We start from the raw sequence: 23,305 nt of genomic DNA, 5'->3' as shown, positions 1-23,305 counted from the left end.
GAGAGCAAAGGCTGACTGTATAAGAAAATGAAATTTTCCAAAAAGATTTTTGTTTTTTACATTTCTTTTTGGAACATGCTTTGACTAAAGGAAACGTTTCAAGATAGAAAATCGGCGTGGATAAACCTAACCTCTGTCTCCTTCCCAAGAACTCCTGCCCCTCCTCAGGCTTTACGCATATCTTCCTCCCCTCTCACTTTTGCTCCCGCTGATGTCTGGAAGCAATCATCCCTGCCTGCCAGCCCCCCCACTACCCCCAACATACCAACAGTTACCATAAAATCCTCATCTGGCCCCAAAAGACATGTTTTATATCTTAATATTCATGCATATGACAACTCTGAAACCACAGGATGCAGTGGGACTCATTCCATAGCTACATACCATTTTATGTCATTCTGACAGAGGGCATGTAGTAAAATGCTTAGAAAGAATCTGGGATACACATTACAAATTTTGATGGTCGTCTTTTATTTGTGAAATGTTTACTGTAAAATATTTTAACAATGTGATCCCATAACTGACACACACGAAGCATGTTTTCTGATTCTTGTAAAAGACCTTCCATTTAATTTGGCATTTCTTTCTTTTCTTTCCTACGATTTTGCAGACATAATTTGTTATACTTGGAGTTAAAGGAACAGTTTGACTGTAAAGGTGTAAAAAAACAAACAAAAAAAAGTCCTCAGATGAAACTCCAGTTGTATGGTTTGTGACGTTACCACCGAGTGGTTCTTCTTTGTAAAACAGCTCAGACAGACCGGATGGAGAGCAGCCGTGTACATCAAATACAAACACTAACCACAGATTTTCAGGTGGATTAAGATCTAATCTTTAACTGGGCAGTTTCGTACAAGAGCATAATTTTGCAGATTGTGCTACGAGTGCCACCACTGATGGCACTTATGTTGTCTTTGAAAATGATTATAAAAAATTGTATAGCTTTGCCATCCCTTGGCACGATGAACCTCTTTGATTAATATGTATTAGAAGCATTTGCTAATGAGGGAATTTCCAAAGTCAATGCTGTATTTTAGTTGGGGGTAATAGATTTAAGGGGGCTGAATACTGTAGTAATAGAAACTTTTCCTTTATAAAAACTGTCTCCTACAGATTCCTCTTCACATCTATAAACTATGTTCTGTTGCTCTATCTCATACTGTAAAATACATTAAAGGCTTTGTTCATGGCTAAATTTTAAAAGTATAAGGGAAAGTAATACTTTTGCAAGGCCTCTCTACTGAATTACAAGATTTATCCAATCTTAGCTGCCACACAAAAACTGAGATAAACTTTGAAAATGTCGGCATCCCAAATCAGAGACTGTTGACGCTCCAGCTAAGGACTGATATTAATTAACCTAAACATACATTGTTGTACTAAGAAGCCCCTGTACAACTATGCAGCAAAATAACATCATTTGTCATTTCTGTTAGCTGACCTTAAATGTTGCGCAGTTCTTTTCTTATTTAAGTGGCAGCATGCTATGCAGTTTCGTGTTTCCCTCCTTTGAAAGGAACACAGTAACAGCTTTCCCTATCTTAACCTGTCAGCAAAGAATAGAGGCCTTTCAACAGACAGTTCTGTTTTCGGGTTTTATATGTTTGGTTTTTTTCCAAAAGGCGTTTTTGATTTTCAGGTCAGATTTCTTAAAGGGCTTCTTATGTTTGTACCCCCCAAAAAATACCTTTCACATCCCACCACACACTTTGCAATGATAACTTAGAGTTGCAGAATAAAACGGATCAACACAAATGGATCTAAAAGTCCCTGGTAATTTGATCCAGCTGTGTAATTTTCAGATTTTCAGACCGTACGTATCTGATGAGCTTACAAAGGAATCAGCTCGATCAACTCAGGCTTCACAGAATGCTTCCTCACAGTGTGAAGGTATGCTTGACGAACGACATCAAAGAGATTGTTGAGATAGACGCTCGTCTGATCGCAGATAAGTGCATTCAGCGGGAAGACTGAGCAAAGTTTCATGGAAATGTTCAACTCGGTGAACTTTTTAAAAGCACATTTCGCCGCTTTTACAGCTGCGGCAAAATGTGAGAATGTGTTCAGTCGCATGTGAATTTTTGCCAGTTTTCTGAGTAGAATAAATAATAAATACAAAGAATTGCCTTAGTACTGAGCCCTGTTTGGCCACATTATACATCTATAATGCATTTTAGGAAACAGAAGTGGTCAATCTGGAGGCTCACCCACAATGCGGTCATTACATCTCCACATCCTTGCCTCCATATGTTGTTCTCTTTTTAGGCTAGCTAATTCAAGCCTGAATTCAGCAACCAGCACTTGAAGGTTGTAAACCGTTTTCCAACCACATTGACAAACCTAACTAAGGTCCGGGTGGGAAAGCAAATGATGCGTCACGTAGAAGGAGGCAAAGAAAACATGCTAATGCGAGTAACAAGTTGATCTGACTGACTTGAGATTGGAGGTTTTCATTTAATGTTTTAGTTAACAGTTCATAGAATCACAATTGAAGCTTGTTTTGAAAACTGAATGCATTTAATTTCTGTTTGTGTTTCATTACAGTGCTCCGTCACCTGTGGATCTGGAGTTCAGGAGCGAGATGTTTATTGCAGGCTCAAAGGTTCAGGACAAGTCAGAGAAGACCTCTGTAGTCCTCACCTACGTCCTCCAACAGTCCAAGTGTGCCAAACAGCAGAGTGCACACGTTACACCTGGGTGGCAGGTGAATGGGAACAGGTAAGTGGAGTTTCTATTTTTATCCAATTGATCTTTTGATTATCTGCACAGTCTCATAAATGTACAGACAGATTTGCACATTAAGAGACAATTTTCCATTAAGGTTTTAAGGGATTAGACCAATAAGAATTAACAAGAATTGTAAAGTGGAAAAAGAAGGATTTTTTTCTTTCTTTCTTTTTTCTTCCAACAAATAAAAGTCAGAACATGTATTCAGACCCTGATGATTAAATACTTTCTGGTACCATTAGTTGCAATAAAGGCTGCAGGTCTCTCAGATTTGGACTGAAATGTTTTTTCTTTTATAGCCTTATGCAGCTCAGCCACATTGGATGGCAAACCTGGATGACATTTTCACGTGTAGTTTTCAATAAAGTCAATTTTGTGTTTAGAATCAATAAAACAATGCGTATTTCACTGTCTCGACTTGTAGTGCAACGCAACGTGTGGGGAAGGGATGAAGAGCAGAAAGGTGAGATGTGTCGGCCCGGGGCCCACACCTGCCCACGATGACCACTGTGGACCGTCCACCAGGCCCCCATCTCTCCATCGCTGCAGAGAGGAGCCCTGTCACTACACGTGGATAACAGGGGAGTGGTCACAGGTGGGAATGAAAACTGACGACGGTATCCGAAAGCCTGTGCAGTTTCAGTTCTTGTTGTCAAAATTTAGCACATTGAGATTTGCTGAATTAATTTTTTACATCTGTGTTAAAACTGTCACTACTGCGTGACAGTATGAGACAGACAATCTGTGAAAAATACAGAGCTCCTCCGCCTCCTCCCTGTGGTCCCACTGCCATCTACAGAAACACACTAGAGGAGGAGGGATTTTAGCTGTTAATCATGATTGTGTACGTGCTGCTCACGCCTCCGCCTTGCTCTGTGCTATGCGTTCCAGATAGTTCCCCACACCTACTATCCTGTCTTGAATGCTAAGGCTAATTAGCATGGCCACTGATGATAGCAGAGAAACACTTTTCCTGTGACAATAAGTTGTTTTTCCGCCATCAGCACATGTAGCAGCGTGTACACGAGAATGATTTGCAGCGCTAAGACCTTCCTCCTGATTCTGATTTTTTTTTTCTTTACAGATTATCTGTCTCATCTAAAACTTTCATGACACGGTGACAGTGTTATTAACAAGTATGTTAAAAACATATTGTTTTTGAAAGTTACTTAGTACAGCTGTAGTTTTGGTATTTGTCCACTCAAAACAGTGAGATGACTCCTAAAACATTTGATTTGATCTCAAACTTAATCCAGACTCATAAAAGGAGTGTTGGCTTTTTCCTATCGTTATGTTGTTATGTATTTGTGTTTCTCAGTGCTCCGCCAGCTGTGGCGTCGGCTACCAGCACCGTTTTGTCTCCTGCTCTCTGTTGCCCTCCTCTTCGCACTCCCAGCATTTCCACACTCAGCTGTCCTCTGCAGGCAAAATCTGCCCTGAACCTCACCCTCCTGCCACTCAGCCATGCCTCCTCAGGGAGTGCCCTCAAACCTCCTACTGGAAAGTTGGCCCTTGGACCAAGGTGAAGCACAGAACATTAAGCAGCCAAAGAAACTCAGTCCCATTTGTTTCAAATTATCCAAAGCTGTTGTCCATTTTCTTTCTGTTTTGGGTCTGTGTCCCAGTGTTCGCTGACCTGTGGGTCAGGAGTGATGGAGCGTAGGGTGGAGTGTGTGACCTCCGAGGGGCAAATGTCTAAACGCTGCCGTCCATCAGACAGACCTGAATCGCAAGCTGCATGTCAAGAGAGACAATGTGAGCTTCTCACTTTCAATTCGCAATAGAGTGTTGTATTTCTGCAGCTCCTCCAGAGTTACCAGAGGATGATTAAGGATGTCTTTTGCTTAGATGGATGACCATGTCTTGTAAGGTTTGCAATTATGTCACGGACAAACGAGAGATTGAACAGTGGTCTGTGAAGTCTCCAAAGCTTGGGGTGTTTTTTTACTCCCTAACCTGCTTCAAACAACTTTGTCTTCCATTTTCCTTTGTCTTCAGGATTCTGTTTGTTCTCTAATGTTCTCCAGCAGACCTCAGAGATTTTATTTAGAGTTAACAAAGTAAGCGAGTGTGAATTGCAAATGAATGGCTCAGTTTTCAAATATTTACTTGTTAAAACTTTGTAAACTCATGTATCGGTTTTGTTTAGTTTCATACTGCTACTCTTCAGAGTTTGCAAAAAATACATAAGTCAGTTTGCATTTAAAAAGTTTTAGTTTTATGTTTTCTAACCCAACTGCATTGACAGAGTTGTGTTAAAAGTCAATGCTCTCTTCCCCTTTCCTTTCCTAAGGACTGTTTCTTATTTGACTGAACCATCTTGTTCTCCTTTTTGAACGTCTTCACACACTGCCTACGTGGAACTTTTCGCGGGACGAGATTAAATTGAGTGCGCCGTGTGTACCAAGCAAAACCATATCTGATTGTGTTTACAGAAATTCAACCACACTTTTCTTCGGTACATTAGGCAGAACGGCGAGCCCCGCTTAAGGCCTCCCGAAGTGATAATTTAGCGAAACAACAAACAGCGAGTCAGCAGTTTTCTATCAAAATGCCTTGCGGGGGGACTCTGAGCGCCCACCGAGGCAGCTTTAGTTGTGCCGGGCCAAAGTTTGCAGGTTAGCTCAATCACGTTTCACATGTCTCAGCAACGGCACACTGGGCCAGTTGTTTCCAACCAGGCTGCTGCCAAGTCCAGCGCTGGCAAAATTAAAATGATATGCTCGGGTAACAGCCAGTTTTGTGGTCACGTTTTAAGTATAATGAACTAATCAGCTTGATATGGGCTCTCCAGCAGTCTTGGAAAACAGGCAAAAGACTAAAGAAAAGAGCCAAGTCACAATCTTTTTTTAATAACTCCTCCCTCAGGCCAGGTGTTCACTTCTTGCCGAGACATTCAACGGAACCAGGGTGTGAGGATGGATGGGGAATACTATCTTAAGGTCAAGTTTCGGACTCTGCAGGTGCGTCTTTGCTGACAGAAATCCTTCTGCGCACGTCACGGCTCCCATCTCACGATCTGTTTGGCTTTAGATTTACTGTGCTGAGATGCAGACGGATTTCCCGAAGGAGTACGTGACACTGCGCAGCGGTGAGACAGACAACTATTCTGAGGTGTACGGACACAGGTTTGTAACGTAGCTACGAGTTTTAAGATCCTGTTTTACGAAATTGATCCTAATGCCTTTTGACCTTCCCAAACAGGTTGATCAACCCCTTCGAATGTCCGTACAATGGCAGTCGCAGGCAGGACTGTGAGTGCAGAAATGACTATTCGGCAGCAGGGTACACGCTCTTCCACAAAGTTCGTCTGGACCTGAACTCCCTTCGGATAATGAGTTCGTAATTACTGCGTGACTGGCTTGCACCGTCTGCTGTAACGAGACCACACATCACTGTTGATTTAAACTCTTGCACACCTCATCCCAGAGTGCCAATAAGGTCCAAAGGCCTCACACACTCTGTCTGCTGAAAATAATTTTTTAAAAAAATCTTAAACTATCAGCATCCACATCACAAGGCTTCTACCATACAAACATGTGAGCAGGGAGGATCAAGGAATGCATGCGTGCATGTGCTTAGCCAGGCAATATGTGAGCACTCACTCCGGTACTCCCAACTGGACCATCATCAAACACTTTTTCATATTTGCAAGCAGCCAATCGCACACTCACTGACCGTCCACACACACACTCTCACACATCTTCCTCCTCTAAATTTTTACAGTCAGCTTCAACTGTTGTGTTGTGTTCAAGTACGGCTTTGATTAAAGGATAAGGATTAACACAGGATGTACGTGTTTGTCTATTTGTTTTTTGCTCACGTACACTTTAAAAAGGAGACTGGAGCACCTCAAAGCCTTCAGATAGCTTCTTCCCATTTGCGTCCTTGACTCCATGTTCCCACCTTTTTTTTGTGCATGGTACTCATTTGGCTTTAAGGTGGCTCAAATCAGATCTGAGGCAGGAAAATTAGTTCAAGATGAAAGGGGGAAGTTTGAAGAGGCGCTAATTGAGTGTGACTTACATATAAGTGCAACGTTATGGTGATATAGAAAGTACGAAAGAATGGCAGGAGGAAAAACAAGCCAAGTGGATTGAAGAAGGATTCGAGGTTAAAACAAAGTGGTGTAATGAAAACAATGTGGTTCCTGTGTAGATTGGAAAACTATGGGAAAGCAGCTTCTTCCGGACTTTCCAGGGCTGTTTTCCATGACCTGTGTTCCAAATTAGAAAAATCTAATTCTCTTTATTATACTTATTTAATGATTCATTTATTTTCATATTATGTTCCCCCCTTCTTGATCGTGTGGTGACAAGCTCACAATTTCTACAAAACAGTTTTACTATTCAGGCATCGCTGTGGCTCAGATGATAAAATAAATACGCGAAATCTTAAAATAGCTATGCACTCACATGGTAAGCAATGAGAATATATTACACATTTGATATTTTGAGATTGGAAATGTAAAATTTTCGAACCGAAATTATGGGGGAATTCTGAAATAACGACTTAAAAGACTGCTTTTCTACTCTGACATTTTAGGCAAAGGTGTTTGTCTTCCTACGCTGATGTAAATTGAAAAAAACACTAAGAAACATAATGTTAAAAAAAAAAAACAGTTCACAGAATTTGATGTATTTTTAATTTCACTGACCTCTGCAGACACAGCCTTCCAGCTTCACTTTACGAACTGCTGAGTGGAAAAATCTTAGATGGAGCAAACACATCTGGCAAAGTGACATCAGTTATCTGTGTGTTTTTTCTTTTCTTTTCTTTTCCTCCCAGCAGATGCTTACAATCTGTTCACTTTGACATTTTCACTCAAGATTTCTGTCTTTTCTGTTTTCCAGTCACAGACCTCCAGTTTTCCCAGACTATTCATGGGCGGCCTGTCCCATTTGCTACAGCAGGAGATTGTTATAGTGCAGCCAAGTGCCCACAGGTTGGTCAAGTTATACCTCATGGAAATTATGTGTGCAGAGAAAAAAAAAGTACCTGCCTCCTTACTGATTACATCTGATTTTACATTTTTTGTCACATTGTCTCAGATCATCTATTATAAGATCAGAAAAAGATAACCCAAGTAAATGCAAAGAGTGGTTTTCCAGTGGTTATTTGAAAAGCAGTCCTAACCAACCAGACCCAGTCAAAATATATATACCGTATATAAATAAGTGACCTCATTGTGAGATCATTAAATAACTGTGATTGACTGCATTATTGTTTATTTTCCTCAACCCAGACTTGGAACTGATTACTTTCAGGCCTACAGAATTAAGAAAATGATTCAAATCTATCAATCTGAAATGCTTACAAAGATGTTTCTAAGGCTTTGGGGTTCCAACGAACCACAGCTGTTATCCACAAATGTAGACAATATGGAACAGGGTGAACCTTCGTTAGGGACTAGCTAATTACTCCGATAGAACGCGGATGGCTCATCCAGAAGGTCACAAAAGAACCCAGAACATCTAAAGCACTGTTTCCCTCGTCTGCCTTAGTACAGGTCAGAGTTCCTGAAATAAAAAAAAGAGACTGGCCAGTAATGGCATCTATGAAAGAAATCCCACTGTTGATTGAAAAGAACACAAATACTAAAAAAATATCTGTGAACTTTGTGAAAATATTCTGATAACTAACAAGGCAGAACTGGACATGTTAGGAGTTTAGGCATCCCGTTACATCTGGTGTAAAATCTACACAGCATGACCACGCTGACAGTCAAACATGGTGGTGGCAGTGTGGGGGCCCGGTGCCGACGACTTGCTGTAATCGATGGTACCACAAATTCTGTTCTCTACCAAAACAAACATTCCAGATCTCAAATCTGTGCAGCAAAAACAATGATGCAGACCACACCAGCAAGTCTGCCTATGAAATCTTCAAAAACAAAAAGGGTTTTGGAGTGGCCTAGTAAAAGTTCAGATCTCTGAGACTGAGAAGTTGTGCTGTTCATATTCAAAAACAATCCAATGTGGCTGAATTAACACAATTTGGCAGCGGTGAGTCAAACAGATGAAAGACTCATTGCTGGTTATCGCAAATGCTTGATGGTAGTTGTTGCTGTGAAGGTGGAACAGAGAAGCAATCAGTGCCTGGTTGCTTTGGGTAGATTTTCCTTAAAAAAAGAAAGTCCTCATTTAAAAACTGCCATTGTACTTACTCAAGATAGATTTGTGAGGTATGATGTTTATTTTTTTGATAATCAGAAACATTCACATAGTTTTCATACATTCCTTTCTACATGATATTTTATGTGAAACAGCTTCTCTGTGCTTTTTAGGGCCAATTTAGCATCAACCTGGTTGGAACGGGCCTTAAAGTGGCTCCAAACACCAAGTGGACATCTCAAGGGAACTACGTTTCGGTTAAAGTCCACAGATCTGAGGTAAGCACTTTCATGTGACATCTAATGTTGATTTTTCAAGAAATTGCCTTGTCGTCATTTTGCTATCCAAGTCACATTTTTGAGTGCGGGAATGAAATTCCATTGCACTTTGTTTCTCTTTTAAGCATCATGTTATTTCAGTCTGCTGGTAAACTCACTGTTATTTATAAACTGTCCATTTTTGCATAGAACGCTGCCCTTTTGCCCACTTTCTGCTCTCTCATTCATTTCCATGCGTAGGACGGAACAAGAATTTACGGTCGCTGCGGTGGTTTCTGTGGGAAGTGCATTCCCCACGCTCATAATGGTCTTCTCCTCCAAGTTCACTGAGAGCCAAGTCAAAAACAAATCTCTAAATTCAGTTTGATGACAGTGGGCCAGGAACACACAATAAGAGTCATTTGTTGGATCCAGTCGTCGGCTGTGAGCACGGAGGAGGGGCGTCAGCTGTGACATCTCCGGTTCCCAGATGGCAGCTAAAGGATACACTACACAGTCCACTAATGCTGCATGCTGTCAACGTTAAGTGTTTCCTTTAAGCTGAAGACGAGCCAGCTTCATTTGCTTGCCAGCCATTTTGCTGTGGCACGTTTTGCGGGTTGGAAATGTATTCACTGATGTAATTATATTACCAAGGGAGTCAGGACCTGTTGGTCACCGGGGCATGCAAGAACTCGAAACAGAAAGAAAACAGCTTCTTGTTATATTTTCATCTTAAAACAGTCTTTTCTGAATTTAAATTCTGTTCCTCCTGGCAACACTTTGCAGGAAGCGTTATACACTAAAATATTAAGAAATGAATGGTTCTCTTGCTGTGCTACATAATGAGAATAAACGAATAACCACTTTCAAAAATATAAAACTATCGTAATTACAGGGTGGGCCATAAGTTTCCATACATAGGAGAATGTAAAATGTATATTTCTTTTATATTTCAGATACCCAAGATGATGCGTTTGACAAAAGAGCAAAGAATTGAAATTATACTGATGGCTGGATCGGGAAGCAGTCGCATGGCTGCACGAAACTTTAACAGAAAACATGGAATGAGCATCACACACGACACTGTGGCAAAACTTATTTGCAAGTTTCAGAAAACTGGAAATGTTGCAGATCAACCACGAAGTGGTCCAAGACGTGCAGCGATTACACAGAGTCCCACAAAAATAAAAGCGGTTGTCCAATATAAAATGTTTATTTTTTCTATGTATGGAAACTTTTGGCACATCCTGTAATTATCCATATGTAACTTGAGACTTGAGTAAATCTCTAGACTTTTTTAAAGTAACTAAGTACTGACGGTGTTCCTGACCTGCCTCACATCAGAGGTCAAAGTTTAGGGGAACATTTTTTTGAAGAACTTTACATTTTAATTGCATTGCTAGCTATGTGTTCCTACTACAGTCTGTGATCTATCTTTAGTCGTTATTGGCACTGCTGGTAAAATGTGTAAAAAAACCAACATATTAGGATTTAAGAACAACAATCAGGCAAAACAGAGTCCCAGTCCAGCTAAAATTATTAAAATAAGCGGCATAAATATATCCTTGGAAACTCTGCAGCTGTAAACAAACTCAATACGTTTAATCAGTGTCACATTTAACTCTTTCACTAATGACATTACGGACTCTGCAGTCTCTAATATTTTATTTCTTTTTCTTTGCGGGGACACATACTTGATCACAATCAAAGTTTCTCCAGGACAGCTCAAATATTCTCCTTCAGCACATGTTAAGGAGGTGAGTATGCTGATCTGACAGTCACCTAAAACACACATCCCTTCATCTCTGTCTCTCAGGATGTACCTGACATGACAGATACAGCTACATTCTTCAAGCTCTGCTGATACAGTAAGCTAACATTGACATATTTATTATGATCTGACTTGTTGATAATTCTACTTTTAACTTGAGTGCAGGTCCTTTTCGATATTCATCCATTTTTAGGTTATCCTTGACTATAACTATGTCTATCTGTGTTTATCTTGGGTGTTAGTAACAGAGTCACCAGTGATTGGACACCACCTACTTACAAACTACTTGTTTTGGACCCTTGTCAGGAAAACCATGACATTTTGTCATTTCAGGACAAATTTAGCAATCGTCACATCTTCACAACATGTGGACATTTCTGAATCTTACTGTATTTTTGATTACAACAATATTTTGGTTAGATTCAACCAAATTTAGCTTTATGGTGATAAACAGAGTGGTTTGTGTGAAACTATGAAGGCATGTTAAGTAATTCCTGGAGAGGACCCATAAGAGGGAACCCTGGACTCTGATACAAAGAGGTCAGAGGTCCTTCTCTCCGTATGTTTGAACCTCCTAAAGATTATGCTCCGGTAATAAAAGATGATTTATTCACATCTTTACCTTGGTTGCCAATAAATGCGCTCAACACCCCACTACTAAATGTCACTGAGAGTCACATTGACATGCTAACTGTTTAGGTAAATGCCTTTGCAATGAGCGGAAACCCAGATCATTTCTAAGAGTATAAGCTCAGTGTAAAAGAGTGTTATTTCATTGCACAACTTCTCATCTTCTACTGTACATGACACAGTCAGGTATGGCATCTCAGCCACTCCGTTTGGCCTGCTCCAAGTCCTCACAACCCTACCTCTCACAAGCATCTGTACTCTGAACTGTGTTGTCATATATTTATGTTCAACCATATTTATTCTATACTGACCTCTGAACATGTTTGTAATATGATACAATGACTACTACCAGGGGAGGAGACATTGTCTGCCTTTGCCATCAAGGTACTTTAATGACGTATTGCATAACCACTAATCTTAAAGTACTGTGCTTTTTAACTACTGGAATTACGTCTGATTTGCAAATGGAAAATACTGACATTTGGAGTAACTCTTTCTGCGGCAGAGCCTCTTTTGTTTTAACCGGCAGAGTAAGAAATGTCTTGAAATGTCTGATGTACGACCTGCTTGCAAAGCAGTTCAGAGTACTGATATCAATGCGGGATTCTTAGATATACCAGCCGAACTTGACCCATCGAAAATCTCCCCCTGTGGGCGACGTGAGTTCCTAATCCACAACTGTTACCGTGACAACCATCATGTAGCTTAACACACTGGCATGCAGATGCTGAGCTTTTAACCAAAGCAGGGAAACAGATCCAGACTCTATTCTCTCCTCAGACAGTGCAGCTTCCTCAGATTTAAAGAACGGCTGACAATGATAAAAGTCGGCGAGCAGCTAGAAAACCTTTGGCTGGTGTCCTTTTTTTTTTTTATGACAGCCAATTGTGCTTTGAGATCTGTATCAGAAGTTCAAGAATACTTTATGCACTATGTGCCATTAACTTTGTAGAAATGTAATCCTGTATGTTTTTTTTTGTTGTAATAATCATTACACTGTAACTTATATGCTTGTGTGTGTGTGTGTGTTTTTAATATTCAATACTTGAATTGTAAACATTGTGTGATGTATTCAGTTGACTTTGGTACTGAATAGAGAAATGTTGACTTTGCTTGCCCTGCTCTATCCAAAGATGTTTTTAAGAATCATATGTATGTATAGTATGTAAGTATATAAACAGTATGTATGAATGTACGTATGGATGATGGGGGGTGAATGCTGCTCATAAGACATGCATAATTATGGTGCTATGTATGGTTACTAATCATACAGTTACTGTACGTGTCATTATACTAAAACAGGAAGGAGAAACAGAAAAATAAAATTTGCTTTTCAGCAAAAAAAAGGTTGGCTTAAGTTTATTTTTTCACAAGTAATCCATCCATTAAATATACTATTAAACAAAAATTAACTACCATTTATGATACATTCTGTTACACTACTTTTGCTGTGACATCACTTACTCAATTTTCAATGCTTATTAGTCGGTTGACCCGGTGTGGATGAATGTTTAATGCTCTATAGCAGGGGTCTCAAACTCCAGGCCTCGAGGGCCGCAGTCCTGCAGTTTTTAGATGTGCCACAGGTACAAAACACTGGAATGAAATGGCTTAATTACCTCCTCCTTGTGTAGATCCGTTTTCCAGAGCCTTAATGACCTAATTATTCTATTCAGGTGGTGCAGCAGAGGCACATCTAAAAGTTGCAGGACTGCGGCCCTCGAGGACTGGAGTTTGAGACCCCTGCTCTATAGTCTTCAGGTGCCGCAAAGTTGTAAAAAAAAAAAAAAAAAGACCCGATATTTTGACTGAGTCTTTTAATTGCAGAAATAATCAGTAAGTCTGACTGCAATAATCTTGGAGACGCTTTTAGGGATTGGCATGCTGATGTGAGAGAATCTTCATCAGTAAAGACAGAGCGTCTGCATAATGAAGTATAAGAGAATTTAACATCGCCATTACATCATAGTTGCTGTTTTTGAGTAGGAATTTGTGTAAAAACTGTAGCAGTGGCATGTTTACTGACTAAATTCAAACTTCTTAATATTTTGTCATGTTATAACCAAAGGTAAATGTATTTGTGACTGACCAAAAAAAAGTTCATAGTTATAAATAGTAAATTCAACAATACAAGGCTCTTTAAAAGTGTTGCACTTGTATTAAGCCCTTCTAAGTGAATACTTAGTAGAAAAACCTTACAGATGTGTACTTTCCTCCATGTTTCTACCAACTTTGCACATCTAACTCAGTCAGACTGAGTGGAGGGAGTGTGGATGCAGCGCTTTTTCTATTTAAGCTGCTCCACAGGTTCTCAGATTTAGCTCCTGACTTTGACTATACCATTGCAATACATGAATATGCTTAAATCTGAATCATTCCCATTTAGTGCTGGCTGTGACTTTAGAGTGATTGTTCTCTACAAAGTGAGTGAAAACAAACACATGCCAGACTTTTCACTTTGGCACATATATCCGTTGGTGATGCTGCAACGTCATTTTGTGGATTTAGCAGAGTAGTTTTATACGGCAGAGAAATGCAGGGCAGATAGAGTGTGAGAGGGGTGTAAGAGATATATTCAGATGTATAACTCAAGAGACGACAGCTTGTCTTCAGCGAAGTGTCACAAAACCATGGTGATTATTAGATGTCAAATTACAGGGTTGACTCAGAGAATCTGATGTCAAACTGCAGCAACAATATTTTTACTGTCTACACAACATTGTATGAAAAACAAAAGGATACATTTTGTGATCCGACAGCAGTGTCTCTTCAGTCCAGGTCAATATTAAAAAGAGTATCAACACAGGATCCTACTGCTAACCACATTGTGACTCCATGTGGATCCACTTAGTGCTGTGGACTGAATTTCAACAACTTGACTTTCAAGCACTTATTTCCACTTAGAGTCACATAAAACGCAACAGCAAATACCCTGTAAAGCAGTTTCTCTCTAATCTAGATACGCTCTTGAGTTCTGAAGTTGTCCACTACCGGGTGACTCATCCAACTGTAATGCCAAATCAAAGGCCGAGGTAAGCCCCACTGTAAGCGCTGGAAAATTGTCCAGGGAAGAAATGTTGGATCTTAATGACTTAATAACAAAGGTGCAGGTACTTTAGGAAAAGATAAACAGTTTGCATACCAGGCACTTTTCCACGTCTTATTGCCTCAATATAACTTTGATAGTAAATGAAAACAGATCCTGGGATTCCTGAAAACTTGCTTTGATTTCTGACCAAAAGGCAAGGGTTCCAAAAACTGCCAGCTATGCTCTTAAAAGCAGGTTTGTTTGTTTTTTCTTTCGAAAAGAGAACTTCAGACTCGTTGACCCACACACCGATTAAAAAACAAAAAAAACAAAAGCAGCTTTCCATGGCACCTCATGTTGTGAGTATAAACCAAGCATCTTTAATGACTTTACTGAAAAACAAAAACCTGCACTGAGTCCTCATAAAAGACACTAATGATTGATGTTTACCATGAAGCACAGTCTGTTTTAAGGTAACGGCGCAGACATTCCAGTGCGATCTGCAGCTGTGACCTGTTCTCAGGAAAATATATACAGAAGAAGCAAAAACGCTATTTCCACTGATGCTGATATATAAACATCAGCATATATATAAATATATATATATATATATATATATATGTATGCATGTGCGTGTGCATGTGTGTGTATGTATACTTGCAGGGTATTAGGTATTGTACTTACTCAACATCTGCAGCAAAAGATCATGGGAGAAAAATATACGAGAGGTAAAATATAAGTAAGTTTAAGATTCACACCCCTCTTAAATTACAGATAACTTGTGGAAAAAAAACTCCTCAAAAGTAAAATGAATAGTCTCACACATTGGGTAAACAGTGACACCTTGTGGTTGTTATATTGCTCTGTCATTAAGTAAGTTTTTAATTTATTCTTTTTTTTTATTTATGCGTTTCTTTATGCGCAAAAAATAAGGCAAAACGAGTTAAATCAAGATTTGGTGAGAGTAAAAAAAAAATCTGATTTTTGTTAGAAATACACATCTGATTCTCTGATGAAAAAATTAAAAAGATTTACCAAGTGGCTACATTTGTTTACAGTAATTTTTCTTCAACAATACAATAAATTAACATGTTGATGTATTGCAGTGCCTTGCATAGATCTACTTATGTCATTATTTTGTCATGTCAAGCTCCGCGCTTTAGTGTATTTTACTGCGGCTATCTGTGATAGACCGGCCAAAAACAGCAAATAACTGCAAAGTGAAAGGAAAAGGTTACATAGTCTCCGAGACTTTTAGAAAATGCAGAAACGTGAGAAAATTATGAACACCTTTTATTCTAATTTGGTGCACCTGTCTTATGTTGGGCTCTTAAAGTACTTTTAAGAAAAACTTGCAGGTACTCAGAAGGTACAACAGGCCCCCCCCCCGCCACACTCCTCCCAAAAAAAACAGACAACACACTGGCAGGGAATATGATTGATTGATTGATTGATTGATTGATTGATTGATTGATTGATTGATTGATTGATTGAACAAGTTGGGCTCTGATCACCTACCAGTATTTTTTGTTCCCTCTCCTGCTTGACTTGCAGAGTAAAAATTATTGTACTTGTATTCTGTTTTGTATTTTAAAATCTTAACATTGTTTTAGTTTCTGTTAATAAGTCTAGTCTGTGAACATCTTGGAGGGTTTTGGTTGCAAACCATGTTCTCATGTGACCAGCAGATGGCGGTAGGGTATGCGTTTACCTCAGGGTCTCAAATGTTAGACCTACTCTGGATTCATGTTATTTTCGTGAGTTTCAGAACTCTCCTGGAAACAGTAATTTGTTCCAACGTTTCCAAAATCCTCAATCATTTCTGGATAATTCACAGATAAGTAGACGGAGACGTTTGCATGGCACACACAGATGCACAATTACCATCCATCCTTCCTTCAAGCCCTGGCCCTCATGTGCTCCTTCACACACATCCTACACTGAAGCAGCTGGCCTTCAACAGCATCAGCTCCACCTTCTGATGTAGCATGCTGGCATCAAAACCCCTGAAACAACATAATGTAGCAGCTACCCTGCAGCGTGCTGGACCATCAGCAGTTTGACAGTGTAGAAGCTGCTGGTGCTGTGCCTGATCAGGCATTATATTGACCGCACCGTCTTGCCTTGCAGGCCAGCACTATCAAAAGGAAGCAACGTCACCTTTGACTTTAACCGGCTGACACGGAATGAGGTCATTTTTAGGTGTTAAGTTACACGTCTACACAGCATCCATTTTGGAACAGCTGCATGCGATGTGTGGGGCACTGCAGGCTCGGCCCGACGCTGGCCACCTTTCTGGAGCTGCACTGTTGGAGATTGGCCTGTTGGTGTAAAGGGGAGGGGGCTGGAGTTAGGGCCCTGGGGTGCGCACTTTACGTGCCAGTAGCTCTCATGCACATGTGGTGTGCTAAAAAAAAAAAAAAAAGAAAAAATGGACTTGCATTTTTTTTCTTCTTGGGATCCACGAATGCGAAACTGAATCACGACACAAAACTCAAAGCATGCCTGATCGTTTGTGTTTTGTTTTTTTTAAATGCATCTCAGCTTCTTTAAGGTTACATTTGTATGGTCATTATTGTGGTTGAAGCCGTTCATTTGTTTTACATTTTCAAGTTGTCTCAACTCACCAAGTAAGCCATAAAAACCTGCCTAGAGTCACTTAGGAAATGTGCAAATAATGACCAGTGGCAGTGTTTTTGTTCGAGACAATACTTTCCCATTGTAAAAACGTTGGGGCTGTTAAGCAGCCTGGAAAATGTTGCCCCATGTCAGCATAGTTAGACTGACAGAGGCAAAGGCCAGACGCAGCCACAGCTCCGAGCTCTGGCTGCTCTATTGTGTGCAAACCCAGCAGGCAGGGCTCTCCGTAACACTAAGAGGTGGGGATAATTATTTCTAACAGCTTAACACTTTAACCGACTGAGCTTTCTGAATACTTTTACACTAGATCTGTTAAACCTACATAATATCCCCCTTTGTTTCAGCAAGTTCCACTTAAAAATAGCTTTCGGGTGACCGCGTGTACAGTAAATGTCATATGATGATTTGAACAGGCAGACCAAACAAGCAGATTCCAAATACTTTCTTTTTTTATTTTTTCCCTCAGCGCGTTGGGAGGTGTGCAGCAGGGGTGAAAACGTTGTGACATCCTGGATGTGTTCACTGGAAAACGTTTGCAACAGGAATGAAAAAGATGTTTGTGGTCATGAAAGGATTCTTGTGAGCATAGTTGAAAAAACCCCAAAAAACTTATGTCAGTTTTCCCACATAGGCTGTTTTTCTATTCGCAAACTAAAGAATGGAACGAGTCTGAAAAAGCAATCGAAAATTCTTTGTGTAAAAAAACCCCAACTAAATTAAATTAAGCAAATGCAATGCTTTGCTGAAGAAGGCGCTCTGGTCAGATGAATCCAAAACTGAGTTTTTAAAAATGTATCTATGTGTAAATTCCTATATGCTGCCAAAAAATAACAATATCACCCTGAACACATCATGCCTGTGGCGATACACGGTGGTGGCAGCATTGTGATCTTCTTCAGCAGAGCAGGGAAGCTAGTCAGAGTCGGAGCTAAACACAGCTAAACAAGAAAACTTAACACTGGGACAAAAATTTACCTTCTGGCACTTAAACATACAGTCAAAGCAACAATGATGTGGATTGGGGGGAAAAAAGGCATTCCCAATCGGGAAAAGCACAAAAGAATTGTTCACATGGACTATCCGTTCTATCTGACTGACCTTGAACTATTTTGGAAAGAAAACTGGGCAAAGAATTCAGTCCTTAGACACAATAGACCTGAAGCTGTAATCACTGCGAAAGTGTGGGTCGCTGTTTTATTTTAAATGTTATGCTTGCGGCTTGATTTTACCTCATTCGCAGATAAAATCGTTGCCCCATGTGTGATATTTTCAGACAAAGACAAGTGAGAAACAGAGAATCAATCTGGTCTGACAGCAGCAGACGAGACCATTTGCAAGTCATTTGTGTGCTGTTCTGCACTGATCCATAACCCTCCACTGACAGGGTTAGCTCACATCAATCACTCCTCCGCTGCTCTTCTGCTCCCAGCATCAACGTCTTCTCCCACTAAATGATAGGTTCTGGTTTCTCGTACGAGTGAGACGTGCAGGCGAGCCCTCGTTTTAACGCGATACGATCTCTCGACAAGGGAGAGAGGTGGGGAATGCCACAGAGATCGAAAATATGTTTTCACGCTCGAGTATTTGGAACATTTGGCCGTGATTATCAATCATTCTGTCTCGGCCTGAGTGTTCACTTATGTTTTAACACACCGCAAAGCATCATGCTACTCTTAAGTCCCCACCGATTTCTTCGAACATGTTAAACTCCTGCCGTCTTAATTTTGTCTGTAGCATACAAATGCATAAATGAATGGAGGCAAACATATTCAAATTAAGATTATATATATAAACATATATATATACACAGCTCTGGGAACAATTAAGAGGCCACTTAAAATGATCCATTTCTCTGATTTTACTTTTTACAGGCTTATGTTTGAGTAAAATGAACATCGTTCTTTTATTCTATGAACTACGGACAACATGTCTCTGAAATTCCAAGCAAAAATTTTGTATTTATTTGCGGAAAAAGAGAAATGGTCAAAATAACAAAAAGAGATGGAGTGCTTCCAGAGCTCAAATAATGCAAAGATAAGTTCATACTCATCTAGAAACAACAACGCTAATGTTTTAACTCAGGAAGAGTTCAGAAATCAATATTTGGAGGAATAACCATGATGTTTTCAAGCTTTACAGCAGGGTGTAAATTTCAAATTCAAAACCTTCAGGCTGAAGACAAATTACAAGTGTTTGTTTTCCCCCTTTTTTTAAACTTCAAAGTTTGTCATGATGATCACTGGAATCTAAGACTTGCAGGGGATTCATGTAAAAGTGTGATTTCTGTGTGCCACCCTTCTGCTATCTGGATGTATTTGTGCATAGAAAACAACAAAAACAAACGGAAGAAATTAATTCAATGTTCAAAGCTTGAAGTATCGTTTTTGCACTTCTGCTTCTAACTTCTTTATAACTTTTCCCTGACCTTTTCGTCTTGATGATGCTGTTTTATTTATTATTTATTTATTTATTTATTTTTTATCACAAATATTCTCTAAAAGACTTGTGAGAGCAGAGCAGCTGTGTTTATATGCTGTCTAATTTACTCACAAGTGGACTCTAATAATAAAGCGACTTCTGACAGCAGTTTGACGTTATTTAGTGGTATCAGATTAAAATAGGGGTGGCAACTTCGTGCAATAATCTTCATATCAATACGACAATAATAGAAGATCTACCATTTTATTTCCTCTCTATCATTACTACGTCACTTTGTGTTGATCATTTATCTAACATCCCAATAAAATGTATTGGAATTTGCATCTGGAAGGTGTAAAGAGGTGAAAAAAATAGAAGTCTGTGTGTGTTTCTCTTTTTTGTCGTGTGTGTTTGCTGCAAACACACCCCCACGCACGCACAGCAGATTCACCCACACATTTGCACAATGAGTCTATTAGCATGGCAAGAGGGGCACTCACAGCCAGTCCGTTTCCTGATGGGGGCCACTCAACGACAGACAAAGCCACTTCAGTGGAGCTATAAAACAGCTAATGACAAGCTGTTAAACACTCCACTTGCTATTCTGAAGAACTTTATATTTTTACAACAGGGACCCTTACATCCAAATGCATTTATTAGTTTTAAATCATGTCTGAGCTGAAAGAGTGTGCGCAGCTTTTCTCTTTTATGCCCCAAGCGTCTGAACACATGAAGCAGAACTTGTTAAAAGTAATAATTTAAAGTGTTTCTTGGCTGTATATGGATGTAAAAACTTTAAGTAGAAAAAAAGAACATATACACTCAATATGCTCCCCTTGACCCCCACGACAAGGGCATAAGATCCATCAATTACTCAGCAAAATGAGCTATAAGTTTTTTCATAGCACTTCTCAGCTCAAAGCTGCGAATCAGCTGCAGATGCATCATCTGAGAAGCGGCCGTTAAACTGATCCAACGGTGTTCGTGTTTACACTATAACAAATGTGTCCTCTTGAGAGATGAAATGGCTCCAAACCCATAATTTCAACCACTGACTTTCTGTATAATTGAAAAAGAAAAAAAAGAAGAAATCATGTCTGGTTGAGAGTTTGGAGTTGTGAAAACACACATAGATTAAATAAAAAGTACACGTGGGATATGGATCAAGGCCCTCACTAAATAAGCCTTGTGAAGCGAGCATGTTAACAAATTTCTTTCAAGGAGATTAAATATGTGTAGCAAGTTCTTTTCTTCCTCTTTGTACCAGAAATGGCCGGTTCTTCAGGCAGAACCTGTTCAGACTCACTGCCTTTTCAGAAAAACATGATGAAAGCCAAACAGTTTTTTTGGTATTCAGGGTTGGTCTTGAGACCGAGACCAACCAAGTTCCGTCTTGAGACCATATTTTAGAACTCTGTCCCTTCATACCTGATAGTCCGATAGAGTTGGTTCGATTGGGGACTAACTTGTCAGATGTGTTGGCGACAGTGGCATGTAGTTAAGATTCTCCATACACACAATTTTGGCCTCCCTTCAATGTCGTGATGGTGCACTGAAAGCATTTGTGTACAAGTCCACCAGTTAGTCTGGAGGTGGTGAAGAGTTACCACAGGCAGAATTTCTACAAACACTTGCAGAAACAACTAGATTATTATGATTACAGCAGTGGCTTTGTAAAGGATTTAGCTTTGGTTTGGTCTTGGACTCACGCAGTCTTGATATGTGTCGGTCTTTGGTCTTAACTAGGTGGTCTCCATTACTACATTATCAAACATCTAATCATTAATTTTGTTGTACTGCAGGACAGGCTTTGCACCACCTTAATACATGAATAACCATCAATAGCATTTAAAAATAATAATAATAATAATAAAAATGAAGGCACTGTTTACTGATTTTGCACATACAATGTCACCCAATTAGTCAGAGTAGGAACATATCTCGTTTTAGCGCTCCATCTGGTGCTGGAGCACGTACGACATGCTCTGCCCAGCTGCTTGTGACACATTTTTTTGGCGCAAAGTGAAGCGTCAGCAGGCTACTTTGACCAGACTGTCTGTCGGTTGCCATAAGGATGCGACTCGCCTCGGATTAATTGGCCCAGAACATTCGTTAGACACAAAGTTTGTCGTGTTGCTAATTGGAAAGCCTTGTCGCAGCGTTAACCTTTTGTTAGCTCATTTAAAGCCTGCAGCCAAGCAGGACTGTTCGTAATGTTGCCACATCGGCACAACGCGAGTTTGAAATACTTTGCGTTTACTTTGTTCTGTTTTTTTTTTTTTTCTCTTTGTCACATGGGTTGCCATGGCAGCAACAGATAACATGTGCACACAAAATTTTATGGTCAAACGTATTGTGATCACAACCTCTTTTCTTAAGCAGTTTTCCAGTAAGGAGGCCACACAGAGAGGTTGATGCTTTGTTTGATAAGCACGCCATAGTCAAAGCAAGACTTTTTGTAGTTGGCGCTCTGTCTCACTTTTATACCTCTCTCATCTTGAGCTATTGTTTCGTGGGGATTGACTGACACACTGTTAGGCTGTAGGGATCCGTCACTGTGAGGCCCACAGGCCAAGAGAATGGCTTCAAACTATCCGCAAACACCCTCTTCCATGTTCCTACCTTATTGTTTGTCCTCAATGAGGTGAAACACAGAAGCAGAGAATATTGTCGCCAACCCTGATAGCTGGTAAGGATGTGTTTGTAAATCTAGTGTAATGTTAAGCAATCACAGTGTTTTGGTTTGAATAGTTGTTGACACCCTGGCACTTCGCCATTTGTGTAGCCAGGACTGGGCTAAGTAGTCACCTTTTCACAAAGCTTAATCTTCTGGATGAACATTAACTTTTATATATTAAACAGGATTACAAACAGCAAACCACATACTTCATCTTTTAAGGTTTAGTAGAGTGAATAACAAGAATATGATGGTGTATATTTAACTATTTTGTCAACTCCGTATCTACTGATGAAGAAGTTATAATTCAAGTAAAAATTTCTCAGACATAATCATTGTAATAATGTTGGCTGTGCCTTTTTTTTTTAAAAAAGAAGAAAAGTTTAGGCATCATATCGTAACTCAAATCAGAGTTGTGGCGCTCACTCGGCATGAGTCCCGTTTTTTCCCTTTTCAGGAGAAATACAGACAAATGTTTGCCCCTTTGTTGCAGGACAAGCGGGGATCTTGCAGCCACGCAATTTAACTTTAACTTATCATTAAAGTTAAAATGGAATTAAATTTATTGTAAACTAGTGTTTTTATAAGCTTTTGCTTCTGCTGAGAGCACATTTTTTAAATGTTTCTCACAAATTTTAAGGTGCAGTTTTTCAAAGTGTGGTCAGGGATGGAAGACTTTCCCATCATGAAATGACATAGATGAGTGTTGGGCTTTAATTAGGACGGGTTCTCTAACATTTTCCAATCCCACCATCGCCAACGCTCATGATGTCTGTATTTTAAAAGGACAGCTCCGATATACAAGAGGCAGTGGTATCAAGTAATGAGCCAATTCATTCCCAGGAGGGAAAAGGAAGAGTTTGGAGAGAAAAAAAGGATGCCAGGGACACAACTAAAACAAAATCCACATGATTACGTATGTGATGGTGGAATGGAAATATTTATTGTTTTTTAAGAAAACTTGAGGATTCCTACTACTCTTTTCTTGCATGATGGCAAAATAAATGCAGGTCCTATCCCAGACTAATTGACAGTGGCTGA

The 23,305-nt window shown here is 39.7% G+C and overlaps 1 protein-coding gene across 3 annotated transcripts in view; it reads left to right on the top strand.

Moving 5' to 3' along the window:
• LOC102235540 (A disintegrin and metalloproteinase with thrombospondin motifs 20) overlaps positions 1-12,830 on the top strand; it is a 95,589-nt gene extending 82,759 nt beyond the window's left edge. For 2 of the 3 annotated variants that reach the window (XM_005796405.2, XM_023342733.1), the window contains 10 exons: positions 2,545-2,718; positions 3,152-3,322; positions 4,046-4,249; positions 4,353-4,482; positions 5,596-5,690; positions 5,761-5,855; positions 5,932-6,065; positions 7,581-7,672; positions 9,014-9,118; positions 9,359-12,830. In XM_005796405.2, coding sequence (XP_005796462.1) covers positions 2,545-2,718; positions 3,152-3,322; positions 4,046-4,249; positions 4,353-4,482; positions 5,596-5,690; positions 5,761-5,855; positions 5,932-6,065; positions 7,581-7,672; positions 9,014-9,118; positions 9,359-9,448 — 1,290 coding nt within the window. In that variant the 3' untranslated portion in view covers positions 9,449-12,830. Of the gene's footprint in view, positions 1-2,544; positions 2,719-3,151; positions 3,323-4,045; positions 4,250-4,352; positions 4,483-5,595; positions 5,691-5,760; positions 5,856-5,931; positions 6,066-7,392; positions 7,482-7,580; positions 7,673-9,013; positions 9,119-9,358 lie in introns of those variants that run through there. The other variant, XR_002753504.1, reaches the window with a different exon arrangement.
• The last annotated feature ends 10,475 nt before the right edge of the window (positions 12,831-23,305 follow it).

Source organism: Xiphophorus maculatus, chromosome 2, assembly GCF_002775205.1.
Source record: "Xiphophorus maculatus strain JP 163 A chromosome 2, X_maculatus-5.0-male, whole genome shotgun sequence".
NCBI lineage: Eukaryota > Metazoa > Chordata > Actinopteri > Cyprinodontiformes > Poeciliidae > Xiphophorus > Xiphophorus maculatus.
This window is presented reverse-complemented; position numbering and strand designations above follow the sequence as displayed.